At 42.0% G+C, this 25,713-nt stretch overlaps 1 protein-coding gene across 1 annotated transcript; it reads left to right on the forward strand.

Annotated features, from left to right (window-relative positions):
* Nucleotides 1–21,263: 21,263 nt before the first annotated feature.
* LOC111954602 (G-protein coupled receptor 6) lies at nucleotides 21,264–24,864 on the forward strand. Its single transcript, XM_023974463.1, has 2 exons — nucleotides 21,264–21,429; nucleotides 23,461–24,864. The coding sequence occupies exon 2, from the start codon at nucleotides 23,476–23,478 to the stop codon at nucleotides 24,496–24,498; it is 1,023 nt and encodes a 340-aa protein (XP_023830231.1). The 5' UTR covers nucleotides 21,264–21,429; nucleotides 23,461–23,475; the 3' UTR covers nucleotides 24,499–24,864.
* Nucleotides 24,865–25,713: the final 849 nt, after the last annotated feature.

The raw sequence follows: 25,713 nt of genomic DNA on the forward strand, positions 1-25,713 counted from the left end.
TGTCACAACTTTGGAAGTATGCTTGGGGTCATTGTCCATTTGGAAGACCCATTTCCTCATGATGCCATCTATTTTCTGAAGTGCACCAGTCCCTCCTGCAGCAAAGCACCCCCACAACATGATGCTGCCACCCCCGTGCTTCACAGTTGGGATGGTGTTCTTAGGCTTGCAAGCCTCCCCATTTTTCCTCCAAACATAATGATGGTCATTATGGCCAAACAGTTCTATTTTTGTTTCATCAGACCAGAGGATATTTCTCCCAAAAGTACGATCTTTGTCCCCATGTGCAGTTGCAAACCGTAGTCTGGCTTTTTAATTGCGGTTTTGGAGTAGTGGCTTCTTCCATGCTGAGCGGCCTTTCAGGTTATGTCGATATAGGACTCGTTTTACTGTGGATATAGATACTTTTGTACCTGTTGCCTCCAGCATCTTCACAAGGCCTTTTGCTGTTGTTCTGGGATTGATTTGCACTTTTCGCACCACAGTACGTTCATCTCTAGGAGACAGAACGCGTCTCCTTCCTGAGCGGTATGGCGGCTGCATGGTCCCATGGTGTTTATACTTGCGTACTATTGTTTGTACAGATGAATGTGGTAACTTCAGGCGTTTGGAAATTGCTCCCAAGGATGAACCAGACTTGTGGTGGTCAAACATTTTTTTGGAGGTCTTGGCTGATTTCTTTTGATTTTCCCATGATGTCAAGTAAAGAGGCACTGAGTTTGCCAGTAGGCTTTGAAATACATCCACAGGTACAACGCCAATTGACTCAAATTATGTCAATTAGCCTATCAGAAGTGGGCATGTTCAAGATAGCATGCATAGGTTGTCGCAGGTCTGTGGACAAAAGCCATGACATAATTTTCTGGATTTTTCCAAGCTGTTTAAAGGCACAGTCAACTTAGATTATGTAAACTTCTGACTCACTGGAATTGTGGTACAGTGAGTTATAAGTGAAATAATCTGTCTGTAAACAATTGTTTCTCCACTTTCAAGGAGAAATTGCCAAGAAACTGAAGATCTGGTACAACGATGTGTACTACTCACTTCACAGAAAATATCGCAAACTGTCTCTAACCAGAATAGAAAAAGAGGTGGGAGGCCCCGGTGCACAACTGAGCAAGAAGACAGGTACATTAGAGTGTCTAGTTTGAGAAACAGACGCCTCACAAGTCCTCAACTGGCAGCTTCATTAAATAGTACCCGCAAAACACCAGTCTCAACGTCAACAGTGAAGCGGCGACTTCGGGATAATGGCCTTCTAAGCAGAGTTCATCTGTCAATTGTCTGTGTTCTTTTGCTCATCTTAATCTTTTCTTTTTATTGGCCAGTCTGAGATATGGCTTTTTCCTTGCAACTCTGCCTAGAAGGCCAGCATCCCGAAGTTGCCTCTGGTTAGAGACAGTTTGCGCTGTTCTGTGAAGGGAGTAGTACACATCGTTGTACCAGATCTTCAGTTTCTTGGCAATTTCTCCTTGAAAGTGGGAATATGCCAGGCCTATTAGGCTAAAATCAATTATGACCTATTGTATAGATAGTAGAGTAAAAATGCATACAACTTTTAATAGATCAGATGTTTTGTTTATAAATACGTTGCTACAATGACACACTTAGTTATCTACCACCTTGTTTAGCATGTGCACGTTGTAAGAACACCATCGTGCTTTCGGGACATGTGTCTTTTCAATTCCGCAATGATTCTTTAGTTGTGGACTACATCACTGCACCTTCTCGCTTGCTCTTGGTCCTCATCTTATTAAGTCATCTTGATGTTGCCTCTGTGTGTTTTATCCGTTTCTTTATGAACATATTTAGCGAACTCCATGACAGTAGCTGAAGCAAGGGGCTATAGCAGTACACAAGTAGACTAAAAAATGCATGCTGGGCCGGGCATGCCCTGAGCTTGTGACGTGAACGCTACCGGAGTGCTACTGGAGAGACATTGAAGCAGGATAGAAGGATGACTATCCAGCCTTTGGGAATCTTGCTCCAAGCTTCAGTCAAATTGGGCACACTCTGCTCCTCGCTCCGCTCACATACTCTGCTGGCATCTGATCGTAAGGCGCTACAGAGGGTAGTTCATACTGCCCAGTACACCACTGGGACCGAGTTCCCTTCCATCCAGGACCTCTAACAAGGCGTTGTCAGAGGAAGGCCCTAAAAATTGTCAAAAACTCCAGCTACTCATCTCATAGACAGTTTTTCTGCTACCGTACAGCAAGCGGTACCGGAGCGCCAAGTCTGGGACCAAAAGGATTCTGCCGCCAAGCCATAAGACTGCTGGATAGTTAACCAAACGGCTACCCAGACTATTTGCATTGACTCACTTCTTATCTGCACTGATTCTCTTGCACTGGCTTTATGCACACTCACACATACTACACTGGCACTTCAACACGATTATACACTCACATGGTTTCACATCACTGCAGAGATCCTGCAGAGATCCATCTCACAGGAAGTTGAATTGACATGTTGAGAAGATCTGAAAAAAAGAAGGTTGATCTGAAGGCTGATGTCAAACAATAAACACAGTCCTGGCAAAAGCAGGTTCTGAAAGGCTTTTCCAATTCCCCACTTATCCAGCCATGCTTTTAATGCATACATATGGATGTGCCCTGTGCCCTGACCTGTTCATATTTATGACTGGACATGTACTGTTCTCTTAAAGGGAGAGGTCTGTATCACCAATCATATAGATGAGTGTGCCTATACAGACAAATGGAAAGGGGCTCACTCGTGTGCTTGTGGTATTTCATCTCTCCCCCCTCATATGATTTTCTGCTTGATTGATATTTTAACCCTTTGTGGAGGGGTATGGATGGACACGTGTCAGCCTTTGTTGAATGTTCTAGCTGATTCTCTGTTATGATGTTAACATCACAGTGAACCTGGCTGAGTGTTCTCTTCATCACTCTGTACTCTCTATGGAGAGCTTTGTCAGCCAGTCATCCAGCCCTGATGGGCCCCAGGTGTGTGTGGCTAGGGAAACAAACTGATTCATCAATATAGCTATCTTTGGATCAATCTCTCACTCTCCCCCTTCTCTCTCTCTCTCGCTCTATCACTTGCTCTCCATGACTGTCATTCTAGTCCTCTCTCTCTCTTTCCCTTCTTCCCCCTCCCCCTTCATCCCTACCTCCAAGTCTCTCTCATGTAATGGCCACGGGTCCAGCAGGTGTGCCTGCCATTACATAACAAGGCTATTCTCAGACATGTTTTTTCTATTTTTTCCCCCATCATTTGAGCTTGGCTTTATCCGTTTGACCCATCATGCACTGGCTGAGCTGAATGGAGACACCCTATTGGTGGGAAAGGCTGAAAAAAAGAGAAAAGCAATATCAGTGTTTTGATTGGCTGATCACGGGACAGTCTGGTGCAGTGATCTATGTAGTCTGACTTATTTCTTTCAGGCAGTGCCAAAAAGGTAATGTCTTTCTTTGCAAATGTATGTGTGTGTGCACTCACCTCACATGCCCTTGTTATTAGCAACCAGCCTTCAGCAATTCCATCCTCTGGTCCTCACCATTTTTGGAATGCGTATTTCGTAGGTTGGTGCTACAGGTGCTGCACTTCCATGCCTACACTATCCCGCACACCCTCCATTGACTCACGGGTTTCTGTGTGTGTTTGTGTCAGAACATGTTCCACTCGATAATATGTTTTAGGACACTCCTAAAGTGACACCCTTAGGGTGTGTTGCACCAACATGGATTATGAACTCAAACTGGGTTAAATCCTATTGCAAAATGGAAAGTTACCACACCTCAACTATTTCTCTCTCAGTACTCCCAGACACCATACAGAAACCTACACACTCAAATCACTGCCTGAGACTGAGGATAGGGGAACTGGTATAAAGAGAGATGAGAGAAATGTTCTTGCAAGTAATTTGATTTACTGTAGAGGAAGTGTGTCATCATATATGCTTGCACAACAGAGAGGAAGACAGTGTTGCAACAGGAAATGTTAGTAGGAAAGGTGTTAACCTCTAATTCCTCCCAAACCCGGATCCGGGAGCACCCCCCACAGTAAAAAAGCTGACTAGCATAGCCTAGCATAGCGTCACAAGTAAATACTAGCATCTAAATATCATTAAATCACAAGTCCAAGACACCAGATGAAAGATACACATCTTGTGAATCCAGCCATCATTTCTGATTTTTAAAATGTTTTACAGGGAAGACACAATATGTAAATCTATTAGCTAACCACGTTAGCAAAAGACACCACTTTTTTTACTCCACCAGTAGCCATCACTAATTCGACCAAATAAAGATATAAATAGCCACTAACCAAGAAACAACTTCATAAGATGACAGTCTGATAACATATTTATTGTATAGCATATGTTTTGTTAGAAAAATGTGCATATTTCAGGTATAAATCATAGTTTACCATTGCAGCCACCATCACAACTCTCACCGAAGCGACTAGAATAACTACAGAGAGCAACGTGTATTACCTAATTACTCATCATAAAACATTTCTTAAAAATACACAGCGTACAGCAATTGAAAGACACAGATCTTGTGAATCCAGACAATATTTCAGATTTTCTAAGTGTTTTACAGCGAAAACACAATATAACGTTATATTAGCTTACCACAATAGCAAACATCACAACAGCATTGATTCAAGCAAAAACATAGCGATAAGTATAAGCCACCAAAATATATTAATTTTTTCACTAACCTTCTCAGAATTCTTCAGATGACAGTCCTATAACATCATATTACACAATGCATATAGAGTGTGTTCGAAAATGTGCATATTTAGCGGCACAAATCGTGGTTATACAATGAGAATAGTGGCCAAAACTTAGAGCAATCTGTCCGGCGCCATCTTGGAGAAGCACCTATTCTAATCGAAAACTATTCATAAACTTGACTAAAAAATACAAGTTGGACAGCAAATGAAAGATAAATTAGTTCTTAATGCAATCGCTGTGTTAGATTTTTAAAATTAACGTTACTGCGCAATACAGCGTGCGCTAAAGCGAGACCGCACCATAATTCATGGCGGAATTATTATTTGACATTTGTCAACATAAGTACGAATTAACAGCATAAAGACTGCTTACTATTAGCTGAGCTTCCATCAGAATCTTGGGCAAGGTGTCCTTTCTCCAGAACAATCGTCTTTGGGTTGAAAGATGTCCTCTTGTCCTGTCGAAATAGCCGCTAACGTTAGCCACCCAGTGGAGAGGTGTCCAACTCGTGAAAGCGCATCACAAAGATATCCAGGAAAATCGCAATAAACTGCTATAAACTGCTATAAGTCGGTTTAAATTAACTACCTTATGAAGTTTTTAAGACAAAAAACAAATTAAATCAGAGCCGGAGATAAAGAACTGCTAAACCGAAAGCTTTTGAAGAAGCCATGCCGATGTCCTTCATGCGTCAGGCGCCCGGTCGAAAAGGTCGATACTTCCGTTCCAAGAGGTTTTATACTCGCCCAGATGGTGCTATCCGCTCCATTCAAAGTCTCACCGCTTACTGACATCTAGGGGAAGGCGTATGCAGTGCATGTAGCCCCATACCTTATAAGGGAATTTATAAACCGACCCTGGAACAGAGACCTCAATTTCAGAAATCTCACTTCTTGACAGGAAGTGAGCTGCAGAATGACTTCTGTTTCACTCAGAGAAATAATTCAAACGGTTTTAGAAACTAGAGAGTGTTTTCTATCCAATAGTAATAATAATATGCATATTGTACGAGCAAGAATTGAGTACGAGGCAGTTTAATTTGGAACGATAAATGTCGAAGTTGAAACAGCACCCCCTATAGTGGCAAGAGGTTTTAATTAAGGTGGCACGTGAAGTGATTACATGAGTTCTCTCCACTTTCAGGTATTGTTCATCCGAGCTATAGTTGAAGTCGGAAGTTTACATACACTTAGGTTGGAGTCATTAAAACACATTTTTCAACCACTCCACACATTTCTTGTTAACAAACTATAGTTTGGGCAAGTCAGGACATCTACTTTGTGCATGACAGAAGTAATTTTTCCAACAATTATTTACGGACAGATTATTTCAGTTAAAATTCACTGTATCACAATTCCAGTGGGTCAGAAGTTTACATACACTAAGTTCACTGAGCCTTTAAACAGCTTGGAAAATTCCAGAAAATGATTTCTTGGCTTTAGAAGCTTCTGATAGGCTAATTGACATAATTTGAGTCAATTAGAGGTGTACCTGTGGATGTGTTTCAAGGCCACCTTCAAACTCAGTGCCTCTTTGCTTGACATCATGAGAAAATCAAAAGAAATCAGCCATGACATCAGAAAAAAATTTGTGGACCTCCACAAGTCTGATTCATCCTTGGGAGCAATTTCCAAACGCCTGAGGTATAAGGTTCATCTGTACAAACAATAGTACGCAAGTATAAACACCATGGGACCACGCAGCCGTCATACCGCTCAGGAAGTTCTGTCTCCTAGAGATGAACGTACTATGGTGCGAAAAGTGCAAATCAATCCCAGAACAACAGCAAAGGTACCTTCGAGAGATTAGATGGAATCCAACATATCAATTATTCATTTGAAAACAAACTGGAACTATCCAAGCAGAAGATACATCTCTGAAATAGAACAGCCTATTAACTTGTCCACAAGTTAACAAATTATATGTTGGATTCACGTCTCCAACTTAACCCAATATAAAAGTTAATGAATGGGATTAAGCCAGTGGCTCACATGGAACTATCCAAGCAGTAGATACATGCACTTCAAATGTTGATATTTGGTTGCGTTGTCAACCAAACACAATTTAATATTACTTTTGTAATACCGTAAATAGTCTAAAGTTAAGGCTTTCCTCTAAGCTATTGTAAAATGAGTAACACATCCATGGCCACATTGAGGTTACTGTAACTATCCATTTATTCTTATGTAATCATATGAAGTGGGCATGTTCAAGATAGCATGCATAGGTTGTCGCTGGTCTGTGGAGATTTTCACAGTTGCTGTACTAATCTGCAGAATCTCGAACGGACGGCATTGATCACTTGCACTATGTACTTTTAATGTAATCTCAACTGCAATACAGGTCATTTGGTTCTGCTATCAGATAAAACACAGTGAAATATCTGACATTCAGTGGTGACCCATCATTCAGGGCAGGTGGGGCAGAACCCCCAAATATATACAGTAAATATATATTTAAAAAAAATAATATATATATATATATATATATATATACATTTTTAGGGGGGGGGGGGTTGCCTGGTTTGCATGTTATTTTGGCATTAATACGTGTCACATATCAGTTTGTAAACAACGTAAAAAAATATATAGAATTGAGTTAATAAATTTGAATACAAACAGGCATCTCCAAAATGCAGGTCTTTCAGCCTAGCTCAGTGCTTTCTGTGGTGGTGGGGCAGGCCAGCAGAAAATAGGAACATTGCACTGTGATTGGCTCAGCATTGCACCATGATTGGCTCAGTGTTCTGTCACTCATGGAGACACTGTCACCTGCCTTTAGTAAGGGTAGACATCAAGAATGTAAGTCCTTTGGGTGCTGCCACAGAGTTACATTAGAAGTGCCCTTCCAAGAAGGCTCAAGGTCATTGGCCACAGAAATGACATCAAATCACATTATATGTACCGAAGCTTTGAGTGGACTGATCATGTCAACATCTTACTTTCACAATCTTAGCTAAGAGTCATCATCATGAATCAAGTCTACTGGCAAATCCTTTTTAATAATCCTTGTCATATGAAGAGAAATAATGAAGAGAAAATATAGATAAAACGTATCGGTGCTCATCGGCCATTGGACATAAACATTACACAACAATTTGTAGATCGCAAATTCAACAATGAGTCGTTTGTAAGCAATCGGTGGCTACCTGCAAACATTTCAAATGGGAAGTCGGGAATAAACCGATCAAACTGGGAAAATACATTTTGAATGGTCATTCAACTCGGAATTGTAAATCCGGCATCTTTCTCTTTGATGACAACATTTTCCCATGAAGGACTGCCGTGCCACTTTCCTGTTCAAGCACGTCACGACAACTTGAGTCCAAAAATGTCTTATGCTGCTTCATAAATTATGTAGGATGCCAGAGAGGTATGTATACGGTAGCTAAGAAAGTAATACGACTTGTATGTTGTGTAGTAAGCTGTTAGTAGCCCATGTGCCTCACCCCAATAAATTGCTCTATTTTCACCAACGTGGTATTGTAAACACATCGTTCGTGGCCGGTGTGTGCTTGTTTTCATACTTTTTTTTGTACAGCTTTGACAGTGCTACTGATAGCAGTACACTGTAAGAACAGCCCATGTTCTGAAATCTGTCGCTATACATTTCAAAAGTGCTGAACAAATAGTTATATTGACCACGTCCATCATCGCTCACTCATTGTCTTAATCGAAATTACGGATTGCCTCTTATCTGCTTGTCGTCCCCTTATGCCATAGTTTGTACAGTACATCTCAATTGTCAGTAGAAACCACTTTTGTTTAAGCAAGTCAGCCATATCAGCTATGTTTTTTTAAAGGCAGTAAATGAGGCTGAATTAACTGTTTCACTGCCAGACAAGACTCCGCTGAAAGCCAGGTGTAGCAGTAGTAAGGTCTAGGGACTGCTTTAGGGACAGCTTTATGTAGGCCCTAACAGTTTGTGGGCATTGTTTGTCACCATTATAGGGGCTGCAAAAATTCTTTACTAATTATTAGTACATGGTTTATAAATGTGGGAATAATGATTAATAAATGGTGAACGCACACTTTTTAAATGTTATTACATTTTCTCTCATGCCATTTTAAACACATCCCTGGATTTTAAAATACAGCTTTCTGTCACGCCCTGACCATAGGGAGCTGTTTATTCTCTATCCAACGACGACACCGGGGTTCGCAACCACACAGGGTGGTTGGCGGAGCCAGGTTTCAGACCAGAGCTAACTCCCTGCACTCGCTTTAAGGAGCGTGTGACCATTCAGGCACCATGTTATGCGGTGATACGCACTGTGTCTCCAGTGCGTATCGGTGTCAGCTCTCCGCACTTGCCGTGCGAAAATGAGCATCCATTCAGGACGGGTTGTGACGGCTCAGCGCTCCTGGTCTCCAGTACGCCTCCTCGGACCAGGATATCCTGCGCCGGTTCTACGCGCTGTATCCCCAATGCGCCTCCACAGTCCAGTACGTCCCGTGCCTCCTCCTCCTCCGCACTCATCCTGAGGTGCGTGTCATCAGCCCGGTGCCACCTGTACCGGTCCCACGCATCAGGCCTCCAGTGCGCCTCCACAGTCCAGTACGTCTTGTGCCTCCTCCGCGCACTCGCCCTGAGGTGCGTGTCATCAGCCCGGTGCCACCTGTACCGGTCCCACGCATCAGGCATCCAATGCGCCTCCACAGTCCAGAGCTTCCGGCGACAGTTCCCAGTCCAGAGCTCCCGGCGACAGTTCCCAGTCCAGAGCTTCCGGCGACAGGTCCCAGTCCAGAGCTTCCGGCGACGTTTCACAGTCCGGAACCTCCAACGACGGTCCGCAGTCCGGAACCTCCAACGACGGTCCGCGGTCCGGAACCTCCTACAACGGTCCGCGGTCCGGAGCCTCCGGCGACGATTCACGGTCCGGTTCCTCCGGCCAAGATCCACGGTCCGGTTCCTGCGGCGACGACCCACGGTCCGGTTCCTCCGGCGACGACCCACGGTCCGGAGCTTCCGGCGACGATCCCCGCACCAGATCCGCCATGAAGGAAGACGTATCTGCGAGCGGAGTGGGTACTTCGCCCCGCACCGGAGCCGCCCCCGACGATAGATGCCAACCTGGACCCTCCCTTATTGAGTCAGGTCTTGTGGTCGGAGTCCGCACCTTTGGGGGGGGGTACTGTCATGCCCTGACCATAGAGAGCTGTTTATTCTCTATTTTGGTTGGGTCGGGGTGTGACTAGGGTGGGCCATCTAGGTGTTTGTGTGTTTATGTTGGCCTGTTATGGTTCCCAATCAGAGGCAGCTGTTTATCGTTGTCTCTGATTGGGGATCATATTTAGGCAGCCATTTCCTCTTTGTGCTTTGTGGGATCTTGTCTATGGATAGTTGCATGTCAGCACTATTATTTCGCTTCACGTTTCGTTTGGTATTTTGTTGTTTTTGTTCGGTGTTCATTTAATAAAGGAACATGTACGCCTACCACGCTGCACCATGGTCCATTCCTTTCGACGAGTGTGACACTTTCAAGTTTTATACACATTTCGCACAGCTGTAATTTTTTCTGTTTCAGAAGGATGTTGGACAAAAGAAAATAAGAATTTGTTCTTAACTGACTTGTTAAATAAAGGTTAAATAAAAAACAAATAAATACTAAACAAATTAATTGTTTTGAGTCCATGTCATATAAATGATAAAAATGATATGATTATTTTCATTATGATATTCTCCCCTACGTATTTATTTGCACAGTGAAGCTAAATCCTTAATTTGGTTCTACTGTATACTCAAGCATTTTGGATTTGAGATAAAATGTTTTATGAGGCGACAGTACAGAATGTCACTTTTATTGTAAAATAAGAATATAACATTTTTCTGAAAACTTCTACATTAATGTGGATGCTACCATGATTATGGATAATCATGACTGAATTGCGTATAATGATGAGTGAGAAAGTTATAGAGGCATAAATAGCATACCCCCCCTTGTTATTGGTAATGTTGAGAGGTTAGCATGTCTTGGGGGTGTTATCTTTGTGCCTAAAACTTTCTCACTCATCATTATTCACGATTCATTCATGATTATCCATAAGCATGGTAGCGTCCATATTAATGTACAAGTGTTCAGGAACATACTGGGTCCATTCTTACGAACTTCAGAAAAAAGACACTTCAGCCCATTAAAATTGTTCACATCTTTGCATGGGATACAACGTTGCGTTAGCTGTTCCCATTACATAACCTGGCACATTTAACCCTATGCTAATCTGACCAGGTGGCAGTGATTATGTCCGCTAACAAATTCTGCATCGGCCAATTACAAATGTTGACATGATCGAACACTTTTCCATGAGAGCGTTCTTAACAGAAGTCAAATGGCACCATCTGCTCCTGAGTGGTGCAGCGGTGTAAGGTACTGTATCTCAGTGCAAGAGGAGTCACACACACCCTGGATCAATTCCAATCTGTATCACAACCTGCCGTGATTGGGAGTCCCATAGGGTGGCGCACAATTGGCCCAGCATCATCCTGGTTAGGGTTTGGCTGGGGTAGGCTGTCATTGTAAGTAAGAATTTGTTCTTAACCGACTTTCCAAGTTAAATAAAGGTTAAAAAAAGAAAAAAATATCAAAGTTACTAAAGCGTGTAAAATTTTGACTGGACAAATAACTCACAGTGTATCAAGCCTGGCTCCTGGTCATTTTCTCTGTTTGAGGCAAGTTTGAATCTTAGGTGAGATATAGTTTTTCCTTTGAAATGTAGAATTATATTTATTGTGTTAGTATGTTGCGTAGGGAAGTGCAACTCACACATTGAAAATGAAGGTTAAGAATAGACAAAATTTCATGAGCTGCATCTTTCCTCAGCCTTGTAGACAAGCACACCGATAATAATCAAGTTTGTTAGGCCTACATAAACTGAGTGTACAAAACATTAGGACATTAGCTCTTTCCATGACATACAGTAGACTGACCAGGTGAATCCAGTTGAAAGATATCATCTCTTATTGATGTCACTTGTTAAATCCACTCAGTGTAGATGAAGGGGAAGAGACGGGTTAATTAAACAATATATTTTTAAGATTCTTCCAACCATTCTGTCAACCAGCTTCACCTGGAATGCTTTTCCAACAGTCTTGAAGGAGTTCCCACACATGCTGAGCACTTGTTGGCTGATTTTTCTTCACTCTGCTGTCTGATTGAGAGAATGCCAAGAGTGTGCTAAGCTGTCATCAAGGCAAAGGGTGGCAACTTTAAAGATTCTCAAATATAAAATGTATTTTGATTTGTTTAACACTTTTTTGGTTATTACTGTACATGATTCCATATGTGTTATTTCATAGTTTTGATGTCTTCACTACTATTCTACTGTCACGCCCTGGCCTTAGTATTCTTTGTTTTCTTAATTATTTTGGTTAGGTCAGGGTGTGACATGGGGAATGTGGTTTTTGTAGTGTCTAGGGTGGTTGTAAGGTTTAGGGGGTTTATTAGAGTAGTTGGGTTTATGTTTAGTATAGTAGTCTAGCTGTGTCTATGGTTGAGTGTAGGTATCTAGGAAAGTCTATGGTTGCCTGAATTGGGTCTCAATTAGAGACAGCTGGTTATTGTTGTCTCTGATTGGGAGCCATATTTAAGGCAACCATAGGCTTTAGCTGTTTGTGGGGAATTGTCTATGTTGAACGTTTGTAGCCTGTGTGTGTGCACTACGTTTATAGCTTCACGGTCGTTTTGTTGTTTTTGTATAGTTTGTAATAGTGTTTCGTTTCATGTTCATCTTCGTAGTAAAATAAAAGAAGATGGCTTATTTTCCACATGCTGCGTTTTGGTCCGTCTCTCCTCCACACGATCGTGACATCTACAATGAAGAAAATAGTAAAAATAAAGAAAAACCCTTGAATGAGTAGGTGTGTCCACATTTTGGAGTGTCACTACCAGATAAATAATTCTCAATAAATGAGCACTGTGTTCTGTCATGTGCAGTTATTTTAGAGTGACAGCAGTAGAGGATGGAAACAGGCAAAGGAGGAGTGGAAAGAAAGAAGAGACTATGAAGAAGTGTCAGCCATGGCTTGGTCTTATTTTCAATGACATAGCTGTCTGTGGGATTCTACCGTATTGTCATCACCAGTCACCAACCTTGCCCACTGACCAATTAAACCCTCTTACATTTCAATTGACATTATATTTAATAAATATGCAAGTTTAATATGGAGCTACACACTAAATAGCCCGCAGTATTTACAGTAAGGCAGTTGTCCAAAACATATTCAAGTAAACCAAAAGCAAAAGCCAACAAAAAGGGCAACATACTATTTATTTGGATAATTAAGCTAAAACGTTTAATTTGGTTCTATACTCTAAGCGACAGTACAGAATGTCACCTTTTACTTGAGGGTATTTTCATACACATCTGAAATGAAAGCACTTTATGCATCTAGTCCCCCCATTTGAAGGTGTCCTAAGTACCAATTCACCAATATGTATTTTAAAGTAGTCAAAAGTGTAGTATTTGGTCCCATATTCCTAGCATGCAATGGCTACCATCAAGCTTGTGACTACACCATTTTGTATGTTTATTTTGTGTTGTGTTTCAGATTATGTTGTCTCCAATTAGAAATTAAAGGTAAATTATGTATTGTGTCATTTTGGAGTCACTTTTATTGTAAATAAGAATAGAATGGGTCCATACTTGCGAACATTAAACTTTTAAGTTGACACTTTTTTTGCAGATAATAAAACGCTACGTCAGCTTTTCTCATTACATAACCTGGCACATTAAGCCCTATGATAAGCTGACCAGTTGGCAGTGATTATTTCCTGTAACAAATTTCACATCAGGCTATCAAAGATCTTAGACTATATATCCACCAACAAATGGCATTTCTTAAAATAGGTCAACTTGGCACCAAGAGGGATATTTTAAACCTCCAAGGTTAACTTTTGTTCCACTTGGTCTCTGTAAAGTGTATCGTGCCAATATTTTGCATGATGCATCCTTGACTAGGCAACTAGCTACTAACATTAGACAAAATTCAAAAGGCATGTTTTTGCATATTTGAAGAAAAAAAATAGCAAGTTTCTGCTTATCCGTTTCACAAAAAATCCGTATGACTTTATGGGAAAAAATATAGGAGGTCTATACAACATTTAGTTTATCATACATCGTTTAAAAAAGTTGATGAGCCTTATGGTCTTGACAGCTATTTGACATATACTTCCATTACAATCGCTTCCAAGTGGCATACACCACTAAATCGGTTAACTGTGAATCTATAGGGCACAGTAACAGTGGGTTTCAAGGAACCCTCATGTCAAGCTTTTTCGTTAAGGATAAAACTGTTCACTGCTGGTCCTTGACGCTAAATTCAAATAACGCATATTTGACGAAGTGTATGATTCTAATAATGCATAAACACGTCTATGTAACGTCTATTTAATAATGCCAACACGTCTATGTAATGTACACTGAGTGTACAAAACAGTAGGAACCCCTTTCTAATATTTTTGCCCTCAGAACAGCCTCAATTCGTCAGGGCATGGATTCTACAAGGTGTCGAAAGCGTTCCACAGGGATGCTGGCCCATGTTGACTCCAAAGCTTCCCACAGTTGTGTCAAGTTGGCTGGATGTCCTTTGGGTGGTGGACCATTCTTGTTACACAAGGGAAACTGTTGAGCGTGAAAAACCCAGCAGCATTGCAGTTCTTGACACACTCAAACCGGTGCGCCTAGCACCTACTACCATACCCCGTTCAAAGGCACTTAAATATGTTATCAGATATGTCTATGTCCTGGGAAATGTTCTTGTTACTTACAACCTCATGTTAATCTCATTAGCCTACGTTAGCTCAACCGTCCTGTGGAAGGGACACCGATCCCGAAGAAGTCTTAACACTTTTTTGGTTATTAAATGATTCCATATGTGTCATTTCATAGTTGTGATGTCTTCACTATTATTCTACAATGTAGAAAACAGTAAAAAATTCAGAAAAACCCTGGAATGAGTAGGTGTGTCCAAACTTTTGACTGGTACTGTACATTGTCGTATTCATTCTCTTCATCTCTGTCTATGTATTGCTCTCTCTCTTCATCTCTCTATCTGTGTGTGTGTCTCTCTCTCGCTCTTTCTCTCCCCCTTTATTGTGACTCAGAAAGGTTTGCAGCCACAGGTGTCAGACAGACAATGTGAGGGGAACTGGCCTTATCACATCCTTTCACACTCACAGATATGCCACACGCATTCAGTTATCACACACACACTCCCACAAACACACACACTGGCAGCTGGTCCTTTCTCCCTGGCCGTCTCTGTGTCTGTGTGACTTGTGAGGCTCTGCATGGGAATACAGGAATGAGACTGAAAGAGGGGGAGAGAGAGAATGAGGGATAGGTGAAAAAGGTGTGAGATGGTGTGGGGGGAAAATGGCCTGCTGCACATGCCCACTTGTAGAAGAGAGAGAATGAAACAGAGAGTTGAACATCTATTAGCTGTTACTAAGCCCAGATTAAACCAGATAGGAATAACAATGGAGGTAAAGAAAATGTGTGCCGACGTCTCCCTCTCACAGCCAAGAGAGATAAGCAAGGCCAATCAGACGTCAGAGAGAAACAACAACAATTATGACATGTCTATTTATACTTCATTGTTCTGGTTTCCTCTTCTAGTGATATCACAAACAGACAGTTGTCGAGCAAAAGCAAACGGATCCCACGAGAGCATGTCCTGTACATAGGAAAACGTGCCTCCTGAAACGACATCCTCCATCAGGCAAGGAAATTCGCCTAACGCTGAATTCTTAATTCTTGCATGTGTGTGTGATTTTTTGTTCTTCTTATGGACGAGAGGCCTGTGTGTATGAGTCATCATGTTTCTGTGAGAGATTTGTTCTCTTTCGTATCTAATGGTGTATATACTACAAAGCAGAATCAATGAGTTGTATAAAAATTAGTTAGCTGGCTAACTCCTTCATCTTGTTTTGTAGTATATCCCTCTGTTTTGGGTCATGAGCTGGGAGTTTGAATTGTTCCAATTCTACCAGTTCTTACTGTAAGACCAGCCCTCACTGCACTTCAGCTATAACCCCATTTCCACTCTATCTATCCACCCACATGTCTTTCCCTCCATTGCTCTCTCTCGCCATCTCCCACCACACAAATTCCTCTCTTTCCATTGCCCTTTCATTCTTTGCTCCACTCTAAATCCTTCTACCTCAACCCTCTCCTGACACTTTCTTCTCATTGTTCATCCTCTCTTTCTCTCCTTTCCCTCTTTTTTTCATTTTTTTCCTTCATTGCAAATGGCTGTTGGCATTAGTAGGCATGCACAGCTTTATCGAGGTAAACAAGGTGCGGCATTTAAAGATTGCAGTGTGTGTGTGTGTGTGTGTGTGTGTGTGTGGTGTGTGTGTGTGTGTGTGTGTGTGGTGTGTGTGTGTGTGTGTGTGTGTGTGTGTGTGTGTGTGTGTGTGTGTGTGTGTGTGTGTGTGTGTGTGTGTGTGTGTGTGTGTGTGTGTGTGTGTGTGTGTGTGTGTGTGTGTGTGTGTGTGTGTGTGTGTGTGTGTGTGTGTGTGTGTGTGTGTGTGTGTGTGTGTGTGTGTGTGTGTGTGTTGTGTGTGTGTGTGTTGTGTGTGTGTGTGTGTGTGTGTGTGTGTGTGTGTGTGTGTGTGTGTGAGAGAGAGAATTCTCAGTGAAGGGGTTTGATTAGTAACAGTAGAAAAGGGCTGTTCCATGACGCCAGATCAATGATGTAAGGTGATGTTATTCATTTTATACAAGAATTAGATGCAAACCCCATAATTGAGAAATGTACATATTCAGAGATCTAGTTATGTGTGTTTCCTGTCCTCTCTGAGGTCACCAAACGAAACACACTCGTCGTACCCATCCCTTAAGTGTCCACGGACCATTCCCACCATCTCACAAGTGGACCTTTTGTATCAAATCCCCATTTTGGGGATTTAGGAGTTTGCCATGTGAAATCCTTTGCGTCTCTTTCTGCATGGCCAGGGGGAGAGAGTCTCCTCCAGGAATTTATGACCTGAGATAACAGAACCTGGGTGTAGGAAAGAGAGAGAGGGGGATGCCACGATCTATACCCAGAAAGGGCCACGTCATGACAGCATGGTTAATGATAGTTCACCTGCTGTGATCATCACATAGAAGGGAGATTATCTTCCTCTCTTTCCCTCTCTCCCTTTTACCCATGTCTCTCCCTCCCTCTGCTCCACCTATTACACCCCCCTTCTCTCTTTCCTCCACTCTCACTCTCTCTCTCTCCCCAAATCTTGGTAGAGAACAGAGATGCATCTAAGGGCTGTGGTTGCTTGGTAACCAGGAGAACGACAGTGGTTAAAGCATATAGCAGTGACTGCAACACTTGGAAATAAGCAAAAAAGGGATGAATTGTGATTTCATTTAAAAGCACATAAATCGAACGCAATTCCCTATTTATGCACTTTTCTTAAGCATGAGAATAGCATGCAAGATCAAATAAATAAAGGTGTGGCAGAGGTGTGTCTACAGATATGCTGTACTCTGACCTTAACTTAATTCCCTCATAATTCCACCACCTTTACGCGTAGTGAAACGATGAATAAGGTCAAGCAACCTGTCGGTTCCAAGTGGAACAACATCTACTTTCTTTCTTTCCGATCGGAATAACACCAGTCTACGTGCACTGTAAATTACAAGTGGCTAAGAGCTATTGATAAGGGCTAGGTCAATTAGTATTTGGATAAGGGGATTGTAAATATAAATGACATGTTTTAGATCTATTTTACCTTATGATCACTGGAGACGAATGTGAAACCAGTCATATGGCAGCAAACTGAAGCGTATCAACATATCTACTTTCCCACAGTTTATGAAATGCTGGCCTTATAACTTGCCGGGGTTCCATTTTAAGACCCAAGCTATAGGCTTCTGTAGCAAAGTCCAAATGACCGTATAGCACCAAACCTACAGAGTTGATTTGATTTCTGGAATGTTTTAATTATATGGCGACATTTTTTACTGTATTTCAATTTTTCAATTTGTATAGTGTTAAATCTGAAATTTGGTAGCCACCTTTAGTTTTTAGTTATACCCACATCCATTTATAACTGTCACTTTAGTGTTCGTTTCCTTACATTTTGCATCATTATGTTACATTGTTAGTTTACCTTTCTTTCCTCTGACACGTTCGTGTGGTTGTTCATGAGGATTGCTAACAATAGTGGATGATATTAGGCTAACGTATAACAACTTCTGCAATAATCTGGGACATGTAGCCTATTTGAATCATTATGGAACGCAAACCATACAGCACATTAAACCTGGAGCCTGGCGCACGGTTCACAATGACTGGACCGTTGCCATCACAGTTCCATGATTAATGGGGATTATAGGGTAGATGTATAGGGCTACTGTTCAAACCCTATTGTACACTTTTCTCACCTTCCAATATTTCATAGTTTGAACAATTGAATATGACAACATAACGCTCAGCAAGGAGACGCGTTCTGTCTCCTAGAGATGTACGTACTTTGGTGCGAAAAGTGCAAATCAATCCAAGAACAACAGCAAAGGACCTTGTGAAGATGCTGGAGGAAAAGGTATAAAAGTATCTATATCCACAGTAAAACGAGTTCTATATCAACATAACCTGAAAAGCCGCTCAGCAAGGAAGAAGCCACTGCTCCAAAACCCCCATAAAAAAGTCAGACTACAGTTTGCAACTGCACATGGGGACAAAGATTGTATTTTTTGGTCCTCTGGTCTGATGAAACAAAAATAGAACTGTCTGGCCATAATGACCATCGTTATGTTTGGAGGAAAAAGGGGGAGGCTTGCAAGTCAAAGAACACCATCCCAACCTTGAAGCACGGGGGTGGCAGCATCATGTTGTGGGGGTGCTTTGCTGCAGGAGGGACTGGTGCACTTCACACAATAGATGGCCTCATGAGGAAGTAAAATTATGTAGATATATTGAAGCAACATCTCAAGATATCAGTCAGGAAGTTAAAGCTTGGTTGCAAATTGGTCTTCCAAATGGACAATGACCCCAAGCACACTTCCAAAGTTGTGGCAAAATGGCTTAAGGACAACAAAGTCAAGGTATTGGAGTGGCCATCACAAAGCCTTGACCTCAATCCCATAGAAAATTTGTGGGCAGAACTGAAAACGTGTATGCGAGCAAGGAGGCCTACAAACCTGACTCAGTTACACCAGCTCTGTCAGGAGGGATGGGCCAAAATTCACCCAACTTATTGTGGGAAGCTTGTGGAAGGCTATCCGAAACAATTGACCCAAGTTAAACTATTTAAAGGCAATGCTACCAAATACTAATTGAGTGTATGTAAACTTCTGACCCACTGGGAATGTGATGAAATAAATAAAAGCTGAAATAAATCATTCTCTCCACTATTATTCTGTCATTTCACATTCTTAATATAACGTGGTGATCCTAGCTGACCAAATGCAGGAAGTTTCTACTTTATGAAATGTCAGGAATTGTAAAACAGTGAGTTTAAAAGTATTTGGCTAAGGTATATGTACATTTCCGACTTCAACTGTATATATACAGTACCAGTCAAAAGTTTGGACACATCAACTAATTCCATGGTTTTTTATTTTTTTGACTATTTTCTATACATTGTAGAAAGTAGCCACCCTTTGCCTTGATGACAGATTTGCACACTCTTGGCATTCTCTCAACCAGCTGCATTAGGTAGTCACCTGGAGTGCATTTCAATTAACAGGTGTGCCTTGTTAAAAGTTAATTTGAGGAATTTCTTTCCCTCTTAATGCGTTTGAGCCAATCAGTTGTGTTATGACAAGGTAGGGGTGGTATACAGAAGACAGCCCTATTTGGTAAAAGACCAAGTCCATATTATGGCAAGAACAGCTCAAACAAGCAAAGCGAAATGACAGTTCATCATTACTTTAAGACATGAAGGTCAGTCAATCTGGAAAATTCCAAGAACGTTTCAAGTTTCTTCAAGTGCAGTAACAAAATCATCAAGTGCTATGATGAAATTGGCTCTCATGAAGACCGCCACAGGAAAGGAAGACCCGGAGTTACCTCTGCTGCAGAGAATACATTCATTTGAGTTACCAGCCTCAGAAATTGCAGCCGAAATAAATGTTTCACTCAGTTCAAGTACAGACACATCTCAACATCATCTGTTCAGAGGAGATTGCGTGAATCAGGCCTTCATGATCGAATTGCTGCAAAGAAACCACTACTAAAGGACACCAATAAGAAGAAGAGACTTGTTTGGGACAAGAAACACGAGCAATGGACATTAGACCGGTGTAAATCTGTCCTTTGGTCTGATGAGTCCAAATTTGGGATTAATGGTTCCAACCGCCGTGTGTTTGTGAGATGATGTGTGGTCTCCGCATGTGTGGTCTCTACCGTGAAGCACGGAAGAGGTGTGAGGGTGTGGGGGTGCTTTGCTAGTGACACTGTCTGTGATTTATTTAGAATTCAAGGCACACTTAACCAGCATGGCTACCACAGCATTCTGCAGTGATTCTCCATCCCATCTGGTTTGCGCTTAGTGGGACTATCATTTGTTTTTCAACAGGACAATGACCCAACACACCTCCAAGCTGTATAAGGGCTATTTGACCAAGAAGGAGACTGATGGAGTGCTGCATCAAATGACCTGGCTTCCACAATCACCCGACCTCAACCCATTTGAGATGGTTTGAGATGAGTTGGACCGTAGAGTGAAGGAAAAGCAGCCAATAAGTGCTTAGCATATATAGGAACTCCTTCAAGACCGTTGGAAAAGCATTCCAGGTGAAGCTGGTTGAGAGAATGCCAACAGTGTGCAAAGCTGTCATCAAGGCAAAGGGTAGCTACTTTGAAGAATCTAAAATGTGAAATATATTTGGATTTGTTTAAAAAAAAAAATGTTTCTACATGATTTCATGTGTGTTATTTCATAGTTTTGACGTCTTCACTATTATTCTATAATGCAGAAAATAGTAAAAAAATTAAGAAAAACCCTTGAATGAGTAGGTGTGTCCAAACTTTTGACTGGTCTGCAGGCCGATTAAAGGGGGGCTGCCACTTGCTCATCGCTGCATTACATAATGTAAGCTTGGACACCAGTGTACATTTTGGTTAACACGCTTGCCATTTAAACTGTTTTGTGGAGTGGACTGGAGAGGTTAGTGCAGGACTAACATAACAGGATCTACATCCAGAAAATATGGACTGCTGACTGATTCCTCTTCAGCCTGCCTGTTAAGGCCTGGTAACACGTGGAGCAGCACTAAGGGGTGTATACTAGTGGTGGTGCTGTGTTGAACCCTTTATTACTATACTATGAGTGTAAAAAAATTATCTCAGCACCCCCACACCTAAACATCTTACCATGAGTCAATACATAGCTTTATTCTCTCTCCACAAATTAAATCTCACTCATCTATCGCCTCACACCAACACACCAGGCAGGTATAGAGGTTCCCTTTGAGCATATGATCGCGAGGCAGGCTTCGCAGCTCTCTCTCTCTCGCGCTCTACAATGGGCCTGACGTCACTTGGGTTTAATAACGCTGCACCGCTCGCAGACGTTAGTCTTTACCGTTCTGGCTATCGAGCTCTAGTCACTCTCCCCCGCGCGCGTCAATGCTTCAGGTCGCACCTGCCCTCGGTGTCTCGCCCATGAGAGGGAAACAGAACAAAAACGAGGGCTTTAGCTGAGCCGTTTCGAAGAAAGGAACGCTTTTGATTTTCTATAAAGACGGTTTTCTCCTAAAGCTCTGTGTGAAACGAAGGTAGGTAGCCCACATCGTCCTTTTACATGGAAACTTAAACTTGGTGAATAGAAGGTATGCTACTTATTTGACTTATGATAATATTGTTTATCAGTTTGTTTCGTTTTTGGGAGTTAAGTTGAAGTTTTATCCACGATCATAGCCTATTATTCAGTTTCAAGTTTCAGCACCATGGATAGCTCCTCGAGTGCTGCTGTTCCTGTGGTCTCTGAACTTGGACACATTACCGTGTTGTCATAACCGTTTTAGATATCTGTCTCTTGTGAGGTTTTAATGAATCAGGGTTAATGTTTTTACCCTGCAGTTATTAAGTTGCCCAAGTTTCAGCACCATGGTTGGCTCCTACTTTGCTGTCCACCCATACAGAAGCCTAATATAGCGACATACACTGAGGGTACAAAACATTAGGAACACCTTCCTAATATTGACTTGCACCCCCTTTTGCCCACAGAACAGCCTCAATTTGTCGGTGTTGAAAGCCTTCCTTAGGGATGCTGCCCAATGTTGACTCCAATGCTTCCCACAGTTGGCTGGATGTCCTTTGGGTGGTGGACCATTCTTGATATACATGGAAAACTGTTGAGCATGAAAGCGTGGCAGCGTTGCTGTTCTTGACACACTCAAACCAGTACGCCTGGCACCTCTACCCCGCTCAAAGGCATTTAAATATTTTGTCGTGCTCATTCAACCTCTGAATGGCATACATACACAATCCATGTCTCATTCGTCTCAAGGCTTAAAAATCCTTCTTTAACCTGTCTCCTCCCTTTCATCAACACTGGTTGAAGTGGATTTAAGAGGTGACATCAATAAGGGATCATAGCTTTCACCTGGATTCACCTGGTCAGTCTATGTCATGGAAAGAGCAGGTGTTCCTAATGTTTGTACACTCAGTGTATATTTCAAATAAATAGCTAAGAAAATAGCTACACAGACTATTTGAGTTAACCCTGGATAATGCAGAGACAGAGAGTCAAATTAAATTCTACACAAGATGAAGAATTCCAGGTTAATGTTCATGAACATCAAATTGATACTTACAATGCAGATTTCTTAACCTCCAGGGTCAATTTTCAGAGTCACAAGTTGACAGTTACCCTGTGGATAATGCAGAGACAGAGAGTCCAGTGAAACTATTCCACACAAGGTTCATTAATGTTCAGGAACTAGCTAACTAAATTATACAAAATACTAACTTACATTGGCTGTGGTCTGTCCATAGGCAGTTGAGGCTCCAGACCAACTACCTTTTTAGCTAGAAATAATCTAGCTATTTAGCCAGTCCTAGCTAAATTGCTCTCAGAGAAACCCAACGCTCACTGCAAGCAACATTTAACATGAACTAGCTAGCTTTGGCAAATCAATTATATCCAACAAATACAGTACATGATGTGGTGGCAAGCTAAAACAGCTAGCTAAATTCAAAGGATGCATTTGTAAATTCCCTCTGGCTATCTACTCCGATTTCAGAGTGTACCAGAGTGGTGCAGGTCATGTTCCTCTTCACTCTGGTAAATACACACTATAGCAAATCAAATCGAAGTTTATCTGTCACATGCACAGGATACAGAAGGTGTAAACGGAACAGTGAAATGGTTACTTGCATAGTTGAGTCTTTTGTTTAGACATGTAGCTAGCTAGCTAGCTAAACAATGAACCATAATCCCAACTCATAACGTTACTACCTGAATCTGCTGGTAGCTAAAGGTAACCAACTATGGTTACCGTTCAATGTTAGCCAGCTATAAATAGCAATGCAAATTGCTCTGAGATACGAATAATATTACTACACAGATCATACATGTAAAGTGAGCCAGACAGTTAACGTCAGCTATCTAGCTAACAGTACGCTTTAACTTGCAATGAAAATGACTTTGACAAAATTAGAAACGTATAATATCAACAAATTTAGCTAGCTAGACTATCTTACCCGTATACATGGATGAACGCTTCTCCCTCTCTGTCATGGTTGCCATGGTGTCCCTTAGTGAAACTAAACCACAATCTCTCTCTATCCCATTCTCTCTTCAGGAGGGGAAAGCAGACATGTGCGCAGACATGAACAAGACTTTCCAGTGTAACGACACCGCAATGACGGTTGTGGTGGCTGGAGAGGCTCTCCCGTGGATGGAGACCGACTTTCCAGAGCGCAATGTCAGCCTGGGGCTCTCCACCGCCCCTCTGGACTTCCCCATCAACCCGTGGGACATCATGCTTTGCATGTCGGGCACTGTCATCGCCTGCGAGAACGCCATCGTGGTGGCTATCATCTTCTATACACCCACCCTGCGCACCCCCATGTTCGTGCTCGTAGGAAGCCTAGCCACAGCGGATTTACTGGCAGGCATGGGATTAATCCTCAACTTTGTGTTCCAGTACGTTCTCTCCTCAGAGACTATCAGCCTTATTACTGTTGGGTTCCTAGTGGCCTCCTTCACGGCGTCCATAAGTAGCCTGCTGGCTATAACAGTGGACCGGTATTTCTCTTTATACAATGCACTGACTTACTTCTCAGAGAAGACGCTCCACTACGTGCACCTGATGCTGGTGAGCACATGGGGCGTGTCTCTGTGCCTGGGCCTGCTGCCTGTGCTAGGCTGGAACTGCCTGGACGACCCAAGCTTGTGTAGCATCGTGCACCCACTCACTCGCAGCAATGTGACATTGTTGGCGGTCTCTTTCTTCATCATCTTCATAATCATGCTGACCCTCTATTTCAAGATCTGCAAGATCGTGTGCCACCACGCGCACCAGATCGCTCTGCAACAGCACTTCTTCACCACATCGCACTACGTGGCCACCAAGAAGGGCGTGGCCACGCTCGCCATCATCCTAGGCACCTTCGGCTCGAGCTGGCTACCCTTCGCCATCTACTGCCTGGTGGGAGAGCGTGAATACCCGTCGGTATACACGTATGCCACGCTTCTTCCGGCCACCTACAACTCCATGATCAACCCAATAATCTACGCCTACCGTAATGCCGAGATCCAGCGCTCGCTCTATGTCCTCTTCTGCGGCTGCTTTCAGACCAACGTAGCCTACCGCTCCAGGTCACCCAGTGAAGTTTAGAGGGGTGCTGAGTGAACGTATGTGTGTGTGTATGTGTGCATGTTGACAACCGACAATTGGCTTTCAATTGACCGTTAAATCCTTTAAACAAAATGTATGTCTAACAAGCATCTGCACTTTATTGCAACTGAAGACACAATCCGTCTGAAATGCTGTGAACAACAGCTTTTGTAAAGAAAAAAAATACGGCATTATGTATTTATATGAGCAAAGAATGAAAAAACGAGCACTTTATTGAATGTATTTGAAATGCCAAAGCAGTATTGCATAGGCCTATATATGTTGGAGTAATTGGCTACTTTGTATTTGTCAGTACTGTGGGTCAATTTTGATTTTGTTAAGTTGTCTATTTGATTGTACATTTTATACGAGATGAGTATATGAATAAAATGAGAAAATAATTGTGCGCCTCGTGTTTGACTGCCACATGTTTCTCTGTAAGTGTTCTGTTGCCGCACCTGGGTTGTTTTAACTTTTTTCGCTCAGCATCTTCCTGTCTTCTAACTCAGGGGCGTCAATTGGGTATGGCAGAGTATGGAAGTCTCCATACCCTAGCTCAACACCAATAATTTAAATTAGGCTACTAAAGTCTTTCCAATCCCAATTAAAAGGCAAATGCAGTTGGTTAGGACCATGCGCAATCGCTCAGGAAGGGTGTTTGTCCGGCTGGATGCCTTTGAGAGAGCACATTGACGCAGCTGCAGTGAACAGAGCAACTTTTTTCTCAAAATACTGCAGAGGTGGAAGATGGTTATAGATGGCTAGGTAACTGCTGTTTGACTTGACATGAAACTAAACTAGAGTTTTTAATCCATCCCGGTGCTGAGCTAGCGCGTAATGCATCAGCTAATTTGATGTGTTTGTAGAATGTTGTTGTTTATCAACTGAGGTGAATGAAGCTACAGCAGCAAGGTGATTATGGAAGGATTACATAGTGAAAGTCTTCACATTTCGGTGCCTTCAATCTTAAAAGGGATTATTTTAGATTTTTTCCATACCAATCTACACAACCTACCCCACATTTTCAAAGGGAAAGACAATTTCTTTTACATTTTTCAAATGAATAATAATTTTAAAAATCTTGATTGTGTATGTCTTCACACCCCAGAGTTAATACTTGGTGTAAGTACCTTTGGCAGACCTAAGAGCTGTGAATAATCCTGAACAAGATTTTACCAACATTGCACAACTCTTAGGGCAACATATATAATTTTT

This window comes from Salvelinus sp. IW2-2015, linkage group LG28 (genome assembly GCF_002910315.2).
Source record: "Salvelinus sp. IW2-2015 linkage group LG28, ASM291031v2, whole genome shotgun sequence".
Lineage (NCBI taxonomy): Eukaryota > Metazoa > Chordata > Actinopteri > Salmoniformes > Salmonidae > Salvelinus > Salvelinus sp. IW2-2015.

Coding starts and splice junctions, on each gene's coding strand:
- LOC111954602 (XM_023974463.1), top strand. CDS start 23,476: ATGTGCGCAGACATGAACAAGACTTTCCAGTGTAACGACACCGCAATG.